The sequence below is a fragment of the Clarias gariepinus genome, chromosome 18 (assembly GCF_024256425.1).
Source record: "Clarias gariepinus isolate MV-2021 ecotype Netherlands chromosome 18, CGAR_prim_01v2, whole genome shotgun sequence".
Lineage (NCBI taxonomy): Eukaryota > Metazoa > Chordata > Actinopteri > Siluriformes > Clariidae > Clarias > Clarias gariepinus.
Window position 1 is genome coordinate 22,215,146 of NC_071117.1, and position 10,664 is coordinate 22,225,809.

Here is a 10,664-nt window from a genome sequence, read left to right on the forward strand (position 1 = left end):
ACTTACATGGTTTTCATAGTCATCAAACTGCTCAGTGATCCCTTTTGATCATTTGATACAGGTATGCCTTAAACCCTTATTTATATCCTCTCAAGACTTTCCTTAACACACCTGTAAAATAACAAACGCCTAAATTATGGCTACAGTATAAATATTTTAAACTAACAGTTATAAATGTAAAGCCCATAATTTTCATTATTTTCTATACCTTCTTTATCTACAGCTTGTGCCCCCTGTGCGAATAAATTAATTAATTAATAAAAGAATTACTGCGGCTAAACCTGATCAACAAGAAATTTCCCCCTAATAAATGTTACTCTTTTATTTTTCCAGAGCTTTCTTTTATAGAATTTGATAGATTGCAAAACAGCTTTGAATCCACAGACTTTAAGGGAAATAAGTATTCAGATACATAACGTTTTTCATATAAAAAGTAGTCACAAGGGTAAAAGAGTTTAAACACCACAAATCTACATCAATACTTTGTTGCAAAGCTATTGTTAGCAGTTACAGATTTGAGACGTTTATCGTAAGGAGTAATTCAATTTTTACTATATTTGAGGTTCAATTTTGGCCAAATCTTATTGAATTCTGAAAGGGTATAATTCAATTCAATTATATTTGTATAGCGCTTTTAACAATTATAACAATTATAAATATATAACAAATATAACAATTGTCATTGTTGCAAAGCAGCTTTACACAATCAAAAGAATTATTAAGTTTGTATGGAATGTGAATGCGTATGAATCAAAATGGTCAGTTTGTCCCTGATGAGCGAGCTGAGGGCGAGAGTGGCAGGAAAAACTCCCTGAGATGGTAATAGGAAGAAACCTTGAGGATATAAGGGCATCATTGATAGATTTGCATTTTAAAACCCTGTCAGGAGATCCACACTTTATCTTTTCTTTTAGAAAGCAGTCTTGGATTATGTTTAGAGTTATCTTGGAGATATATCACCCTTGACATGTAATGTCCTAGTACCATTTTCTGTAGGGTCATGGACAGACATTTGGAGGGGCTTTTACTCCATGCCAAGAAAGTGCAATCTTAAAGTTTTACAGTAGATGTCATTCAACAGTATGAACCTATAAGTTGTTTTAAATATTGCCATTTAATAAAGCACAAATCAATTTATTTATTGGTTTGTTTGTTAAATATTTCAAACTGTAAAAAATTGTTTACAATTTGAAATATTAAACAAACAAACAAACCAATAAATAAATAAAGCCTACAAATCTTTTGTTAATTTGTAGAAATACGCTTAACATTGTCATATAAAAATCTTCTTCCAAAGAATGTGCATTGATATTTTAAACATCTTGTAAAATGAAATATAAAAAGATTTTGCATACTCAAAATTATCTTTAAAAAAGTGATTGTATTAACATCTCAATTCTCCACGATTAAATAAAACGAATAGCTCTATTACAGTATTTAAATTTTTATTTACCCTTTGTTTGTTGCAGGGAACAAAGGACAGCTCTAAGTCGAGGAACAAATTGTTGTTTTTTCCTGTTTAATTAATTTTTTTAATTTAAAGTTTGAATGAAGTTTATTTGTCATTAATTTGGCCCAGGCAATTTTTTTTCAACCTTATTTAGGTATCTCCAGGTGGTACCATCTATTATCTGTTATCAAATTTTATGTCTTATCAAAATTGAGGAAGCACATGTGCATAAGTATTCACAGCCTTTGCCATGAAGCTCAAAATTGAGCTCAGACGCATCCTGTTTCCCCTGATCATCCTTGAGATGTTTCTGCAGCTTAATTGGAGTCCACCTGGGGTAAATTCATCTGATTGGACATGATTTGGAAAGGCCACACCTGTCTATATAAGGTCCCACTGTTGACGGGTCATGTCAGAGCACAAACCAAGCAGGACTGTCACAGGCACAAATTTGGGGAAGGTTTCAGACAAATTTCTGCTGCTTTGAAGGTCCCAATGAGCACAGTGGCCTCCATCATCTGTAAGTGGAAGGAGTTTGAAACCACCAGGACTCTTCCTAGAGCTGAGTAGAGTGGCCAGAGAGTCTCATCAGACCTTGGAGGAAAAAAAAAAATTAATCCTTTTTAAAATAAGGCTGTGACATAACAAAGTGTGGAAAAAGTGATGCGCTGTAAATGCACTGTACTTTAATCAACAGAATAACTTAATACAGTAACATTACATTTTGCTTTAATTCTAAGGGTCCTTTTTTCGGCCAATATTATAATTTAATGCAAAAGATTTTAAAAAGTATGTACAGTATTAGTATTACTAAGCACAAATACAGAATGATTCACACAGACACTTAAATTGGCAGAAATACTAGTACAAAAGAAGCCCATGTATTTATAAAAACCCAAGGGTAATCAACAGAGAGACCTGAACAAGTCTAAGCAGGCCCTGTAAGTGATTTAGCATTTCTGAGAATCTTTAAATGAGCACTATTGTTTACAATAAATAGTACACACTATGGGCTTCCATCCTTATTTTGTGGTTATTCATGTCCTACATGTAAAATTGTCTTCCTGGGTTAAATATGGATTAATAGCTGACTTTTACATCAAGATTAACTAATAATTATTATTTCTGTAGATAGATATTGTATTTGGATGGATGGATGAATTTCAATGCTGTTCTTTCTTAATAGAGATGTACATTTACCTTTTAGTAGATAATGTGATCAATCTGTAGTGGTCTTGACACAGTTTAAATGCAGTACATTTTCTCCAGGAGTCATTTAATGAAACACAATTTTTAAATATCAAATGACTTTGTTGGTGATGGTTAGATTGTAAAGCTTTGTTTTTTGTTGTTAATAAAACCTTTAACATTATTCATGTCAAGTCCCATGGGTTTTTGTTATGTTGTCATTCTTCTATATAACTCACAAACATTAGAACAAAATGTCCTTTGTTAAGGATCATAATGCAGCACATCACGATACAGTAGAACATCATAAAGTGCAGATTCATTTAAGAAATTTCCCTATGGGATTAATAAAGTTTGAATCTTGAATCTTGAATCTTAGTTTAAGAGTAGTACAGGAAAATATACAATGAATACAGCAGACACTACTGTAAATACAAAGTGGACAGGGCTGGCTAAATAAATAAATAAATAAATAAAGGTAACACCGGATGGAAAAAAAACACTGTATTGCCATTTCTATAATAAAACAAGAATTCCAATAATGGAGTAAAAATTTATAATTATTTAAATTGGTTAAAATTTATTTTTTAAGCATTTTACAGTTTCAATTTTTTTAAAAAGTTGCTCCATTGTTAATATATTGTAGCAATCAAAACAATAACTGTTTCTTTACTTTTTCCACACACACACACACACACACACACACACACACAATTGTTAGAGTTAAACATTGCTATGGCATAAGGACAGCATACTTTTTGTAAAAAAATTTTAAAAATATGTTATATTACTTTAGACAAGCTTGTAGAGTGCTTTACATCTTAAAAAATATATTACACAATATTTCTTTACTTTTGTTGTCAAGAACTCATATTAGGACATCTGTAGTTACAAAAATGTACCTTTCATCTCAAATTATACATGATGTCTGTGGGAAACATCATATACTACATTGTAGAATTATTAAAGAAATCTATACTTTGATAATATATGCTTTACTGCAATATTTTTTGCAATATTTTTTGTTTAACCCCTTAACGTAAAGCTTAAAGTTTACACTTTAATCACTTCCTGATTACTTAATTTCTTGAAAAAAATATTTACTTATGGATCTGACTGTAATATTGATAAAAGCTTTGTGGCTAGGACAAATGACATCAACCTTGCTTTATTCTTGGCACATGAAGACCGTCAGTTGTACATAGAAAGTGGTAAATTTTGCAAAGATAAGTTAGTGAAAAGTCACTCACTATCCATACATTATACAGTACATGCATGCATTACCGCAAATAATAATATTTTGAAGAATACGTCATCATACATCATGCATTTAAGTGTATTTCCATGAGATCCAGACTATTAGCTTTTTAAATTCTCAATTGCATTGAGTTGTTCATTTAACCAGAATGCTTTAACTCTGGCCTCCATATTGATAAGCTTTTGCTTGACTCTACCCTGCCTGGCTGCCCACTCTGCTGATATGTGTGTTAATTTGGTTTGTATTGTCTCTACATTAGTTTCCATTTTGGCCACTTTGTCTTCCAAGTCTATGGCTTCTGTCTGGTTTGCCAGTGTCTCATCAATCAAACCATCCTTCAACAATATGGCCCTACCTTTTTCTTCCAGAATGCTCTTGGCCTCTGGATATTCAGTCAGGGCCTCCATGAGGTCGTCTTTTGAGAGGGCAAAGAGGTCAGAGTAACCTACACTACGTATGTTGGCAGTCCGTCGATTCCCAGCTTTACTGCCTTTGATGCCCAAGATACTAATCTCACCAAAATAGGCACCATCACTCAGTACTACAAATTGTGTTATGCCATCATCTGCTACCACAGCCAGGTTACCTTCTTTGATAATATACATTTCACGACCGATGTCACCCTTCTTGCAGATATAGTCTCCAGGGCTGAAGACCTGCGGCCGAAGCTTGAGCACTAGCTCGATGAGCAGTCCTGCCTCACAATCCTGAAATATACGCACCTTCCCCAGTGTTTCCAAATGCACACTGATGGCAATCTCTGCCTTTAGCTTATCTGGAAGGTATTTAAGAACTTCCTTTTCATTGCAGGTCTTGTCCTCTGTCCAAATGTAGTCAAACCACTTGACAACACGGGCCTCTAAATCTTTATTGACCTTACGGAACTGCATGTACTGCTTTATGGAGTCAATCTGTTCTTGAAATAGAGCACGCGAAGCATTCATGTTGGCGATCATTGCACCAACATTAGAAACAATAGTGGCGAAAATTAGCACACCAATGAGAAAATCTATAATTACAAACAAATACTCAATATCCCTAACAGGTGGTGGAGTTTCTCCAATAGTGGTCAGGGTGATTGTGGACCAGTACAGACAGTAGGTATACTTCCTAAACAGGCGGCCATACTTAGGATCGCTAATGTTAGGATAAACCCAGGCATCACTTCCAAAGCCAAGTGTTTTGGAGATAGCAAAAAAAATGCATGCATTCCAATGTATGATTATTAAAATATAGAGCACAAGGTTGCCGATTCGATATATATTAGGAAAGTTGGTCCTTGTCTCAGTTCGGTAAAAAAACTCAAAAAGACGAGCCATTTTAAAAAGGCGATTGAATCTCAGCTCTGGGCTGTCAATGCCAAACTGCAACATTAATAAGTCTGTTGGCATCATGCTTATCAGGTCGAATTTAAATTGAGGTGTTTTTTTGTAGTGTTCCCACAGCCTCTTGGAATCTTTAACGAGCAAGCCTTGCTCCAGAAAACCTAGTAAAACATATATCATGTAGGTTTACTTTGGTAATACAGTGAAATAACAGGGTATACTGTTATATCAAAAAGAATAAATGTAGTGCATGAATATGCCATGTGGTTTACCTGTTCTGGATCTTATAAAAGTGTCAATGTAGTAGATAACATCTGAAGTATAGTCCAGTGCTACCCATAGCATGGTGTAATCTTTTTGGAGCTCATTGAAACAGGATCTAGAACATAATCCTTTTATTTAGAATAATAATACTTTAAATAATTATAATTTTTAACACAACTGTATTAATAAATGTGCACACTGTCCTGTTATGCCTTGATAAATAGAAATACTCAACAACTGGATTAATAAATGATTAATACTCAACGACTGGATTAATAAATAAACCGAATATGTTTCAGATGTTTACATGAGAGAATCACTGCAAAATAACTGAGATAGTTGTGGTGTTACTGAATAAAGTATTACTAATCCTAGGGTTGCATGACCCAGCCTGGGCTTAAGAGGTGGCCAGGGACTGGGACTGTGCTGTGTTGTTGTTTTTTTTTCTTTTTTGTCAGCATATGTACCTGGTAAATTAGAGCCTTTTGAAAATCAGCTTTGGGACAATGCTGATTGCATATTATATGATATATATAAAGACATTTTTTATGGAATTGTGGCAGAATGTGGCTATACTGGGGACATAGATAGAGCAATATTAGGAACATTGAGGTGTTTCAATGCTTATGTAAAAATAATAATATATAGTGTTAACCATTTCTTAGACTAATAGTATATGAGGAAGCATAGGAAATTGTATAATTCAAATAATACTAGGCTTGCCGTGTGTTAGGGCGAAGTTCTAGACAATCTGCAAGAGCCTTGTAGTAGGGCTGCTTTTGTTCCAAAATGCAGGGAGCCAGTTCAGGTCTGGAGTGCAGTTAGCCTCATGTTCAACTCCCAATTAAGTTTTTATATATATATCTCACTAAATGAAAACAAGGATCTGTTTTAAATATCACCTCTTTAATTCAATTTTGTTGTGTAAAAACAGAAAAAAAAAGGATTTAATTGTAGGTTGTCTTAGGATTAGGCAAAAGCAACCTCAGACAAACATCAACATATAACTTTTTTTCACTGTGCCATAACAATAACTTAAAGTGATTTCCCACACAAGACTAATCATCTCCACGTTTGTTGTTGTTTTTTGCAACATTGCACAGAAATGAACACTCATTGACATTGTTCATCTGTGCACACACCCCTACGCACTGTAGACCGGACAATCATGGACAATGCACATTTGCACACACTTGCACACATATTGCACATTTGCACAAACAATGCTTAATTGCACTTAAGAACAGTTTAGAACAGTTGCACACTTCATTCATTCCACATATTATTTGCATTTAAATTTATTTTTGTCTGTACAGTTTATTTTTCTTATATCTTGAAAACTTGTATATTTTGTTCAACTTTCTTATAGTTAAGATATTTATTTATTTATGGCCTCTTCTATTTTTATGTTTCTCGTTATTATTTCTTGTAATCTTTTTTTTTTTTTTGAGGTCACGGGCGGTCATGTAAGCATTTCACTGCATATTGTACTGTGTATGACTGTGTGTACTGTATGTGACAAATAAAATTTAAATTTGATTTGAAATTTAAGTTATTAATTAATAATTGACAACAGTTAACAGCTAAACTGTCTTTCACATTGTTTTAGTCCATTTTTTTACAACATTGCATCACTTCATTGAGATTTTTGAGCATTTGCTTTTGCACAGACCTGTTTTGCACAGACATTGTTCCAGAAGTCTTGTGGTTTGTTCAGATGCAGTTTTAAGAACCTCTGCCATGTTTCCTTGTTCTTCACAGAAGTGTTTCTTTTCCTTGCAACCTTCCTTGCAGTACTACAGTACTTCTTCAGTCTCCTTCTTGTTGTGTTTTCTTGGACTTTAAATTTAACATGCTCAGTGTAGGTTCTGAGATGTAGTTCTTGTTTTTTTTTTTGTTGTATTTCTCTGAGCATTGCACAGTCTGATCTTGGCCTAAATAAGCTGGGGCGTCATCTCCTGGGAAGATTGGCAACTGTCTTGAATGCTTTCCACTTGTGAATAATCACATCAGTCTAATATTCTTGCCAATAAAGGAAATCATGCTTTATCACAATCTGCTCTTATATGAGCTAATCTCAAAGTGGTAACGTACCTGTGCATGAGTATCTTTACTGTACCTGCACCCACCTCTGAGGAAGCCCACAATAATAAAAATATGCACACAACTCTCAATATTCGTGCAAATTTACATTAAACATTTCAATCACTAATTTGATTAACTTGATTTGAGTCTTTTTAACGCTTTGTAAAATCAGATTTGTGTCAAAAAGCAAAAATAAATTAACTGAATTAAGTGAATCTAAATTAACCTAAAAAGAAATAAATAAAATAAATGAATAAACTGACCTTAAATGCAGAAATTGCAGAATATATTTAGTATTCTCAGTGTTTCTTCATTGGTCAGCTTTTCAGTTTCCCTGCAGAGGTCTTTGTTTGAGGTGTGTAGGTGGTTCTTACGGGTGGTGTTAGAAGGGTGTTACAGGACTGTGTCCTCATTGGCCAGTTAATTGTATAGACATCTAACCATAGATGGGAAAGTATGTAGACCTTTTTTCCTTTGATAAAAAGCACTATAATGATGACATTTCTCAGATGATTTCACTGAGACATTTTATAGAACATTATGACAATAAACTATGTATGGATTAGCCTAATTTTCTGGCTTAATACTTATAGTGATGTCCAGATATGATGTGATATAATTTATTGTACATGAAATGTACAAAAAACATTTTTTATTGTTCTAAACATACCTGTATCTCTCAGTGAAGTGTCAATGAAGTGACCTTAAACATATTGTTTATGTTTTGCACTTTAGATTTTTTATTTTTGAATATTTTTTATTTACTTTCAATTTCTGATTTCTTAATGCCAATAAAAAGAGGCCACGTCAACAGATGAAATAGATAAACAGATACCGCACATCTTTCCCTAACTCATGCTTTCGATATTTTAGAAACTAGTTATTGGTTTAAATGTTTAAAATGTGTTAAGCTGTAAGCCTCATTATGCAATGATGCAATTTTGAAGTTTGCTCATTATACAGATGTTTGAACATACAGTATATTAATGTTATACAGATTTTTTTATATGCACCGATGGCAGTTACTATTTAATTTTTAGTATTAGGGGAAGTGCCTTGGAGTAGTTTTATAGTCAGGAAATTTATTTTATTTTTTTGTGTAAGCTTTAAATTCACCTGGTCACAAGCATCATCAGATTGTAGAATGCAGGCGCTGCCACAATGATAAGCCAGTAATAATATAGGTCTGTAGCGGGGTCCATGATCAAATAATCTTTTCTGAAAGAAAATATGAACATATTTATCTCTGTCTCAAACCATCAACATTAACATGATAATTCCATACTTCCATACAGGTGAGGTCGCATATTTAGTGCTTCCTCAGTCTATCTAGTGCAATATGACAATTTGCATGATATTACAGCTTCAGATATCTGAACCCATCCACTGCAAGTACTTACATTTTTCTCTGTTTATTTTGTTTTACTTCTTTGTCATCTTTCTTGTCAACCTTGTGTTTCCTTTCTCCATCTTGTTTGTCATCTTTCGTGAGCTGCTTGTCAGTCTTTTTACTTTATAGTGGCAGACCATATGATTATAACATCATTATAAGCTTATTAATGTAAGCACATTTTAATATATTTCCAAAAAAAATTTTTTTTTCACTTACTCATCTGTGTTGCTGCATCTGTTCATATTGAGTGTAGCAAGTCTCCAGTGGCTGGTATACTTGTTTGAAATATCAGTAATCACCAGAAACTTTATTTCTGTATAAAGCATTATCAAGCAACAAGCCTTACCATACAGTATCTTAACATAAAAGTTATTTTACCTATCTAGCCTCTTCTGATGAAGAAATAAAGACTTAAATTAAAAATCCTTATTATACCCAACAAAATATAAGCAATGCCATATGATGAACAGCCTAATTTTTCCTGATGTTTAATACAAACCACAACAAATTAAAATATCCCTAAGATGGCATTATTAGATACACCATACACTATTATACTAAGATCTATCAAGAGAAAATTGAGTGAAAATGGTGAAAATTATCATTAGCTTTATTTTTTTTTAAATTTAGACTATTTAAACCTTGCCTTATCCCCAGTCCTGAAACCAGCTTTTTTCTTTAGGATAAATGTCTTAGTAAACCAGGGTTTATCACTGTTGTGATTCACCCAGTTGAAATTCTCCTGAGTATTTTTATAGCAGAATATGTTCACTGAAACTGGTGTCACTGCCTCTGTGTATGAGTATACAGACTGTTGGAAGCAGCCTTATGTCATGCACACTCAGAGCGCGACCGGCACTAGGACCCGGAAGTAAGGCGGTCGCGAACCAGGAAGTATAAAAAGGGTAAACAAACCTCTACACTCTGCTCAGTCATTTGAGTTCGCCCATGTCGCCTCGGACCGTTTCACCGAACCGTGAGTACTCACCCTCTTGGGTTTACTTCCAGATTGAGTGTGTGTTTATAGGACGCGGGTTAGATTTGTGTCTCTCCCTTGCTCCCCATTTGTGAGAGTCCTTAGATCAAATAGCGTGATTATCCTGCCTATTCGTGTCACTCCGCGTTTGGGTTTACCATTCACGCTACAAAGGGCTAACCGCTAAAGCTACGTCTTCTGTTCTCCTCGGGTTAGTTCATGACAGAATGACTGAGCCTTCCGCGGTAAACCCAGCGGAGCACGCGCGTCTTTGCGATGTGGTGGATCGGCATGCCAAGCTAATCGACAAGCTAACCGGGGATCTTACTACTCTGCGCCGGAGCATCCGAGACGTCGCGGCCTTGCGCCGCGAGGTAGCGGAGCTTCGGCGGGAGAACGCGGATCTCCGCGCAGCTGTTGCTGGCGCGGCTAGCCGGCCCCCCGCCGCGGAGGCCGCGGCGCCGCATCAACCCCCCCCCCCCTCCTTCTGATGTTTTTCTCGCGCTTCCAGATAAATGGAATGGCACGGACGGGAAATGCAGTGTGTTTTTGACAGCGCTAGATCTGGTGTTTGAGTTTAATTCCACCAAATACTCCACCGATCGGCTACGCATTGCTCTTCTCGTCTCGTTGCTAACTGGGCAGGCAGCTGAGTGGGCCACGGCGGTACTGCGCTCCGACTCAGACACAGCGCACTCCTACAATGAATTCTCACGTCAACTACA

At 35.2% G+C, this 10,664-nt stretch overlaps 1 protein-coding gene across 1 annotated transcript; it reads right to left on the bottom strand.

The window, feature by feature from the left end:
- Nucleotides 1–3,997: 3,997 nt before the first annotated feature.
- On the bottom strand, nt 3,998–9,205 carry LOC128506343 (cyclic nucleotide-gated channel cone photoreceptor subunit alpha). Its single transcript, XM_053476766.1, has 5 exons — nt 9,180–9,205; nt 8,971–9,081; nt 8,687–8,788; nt 5,494–5,600; nt 3,998–5,382 (listed from the first exon to the last, which is right to left on the bottom strand). The coding sequence occupies exons 1-5, from the start codon at nt 9,203–9,205 to the stop codon at nt 3,998–4,000; spliced, it is 1,731 nt and encodes a 576-aa protein (XP_053332741.1).
- Nucleotides 9,206–10,664: the final 1,459 nt, after the last annotated feature.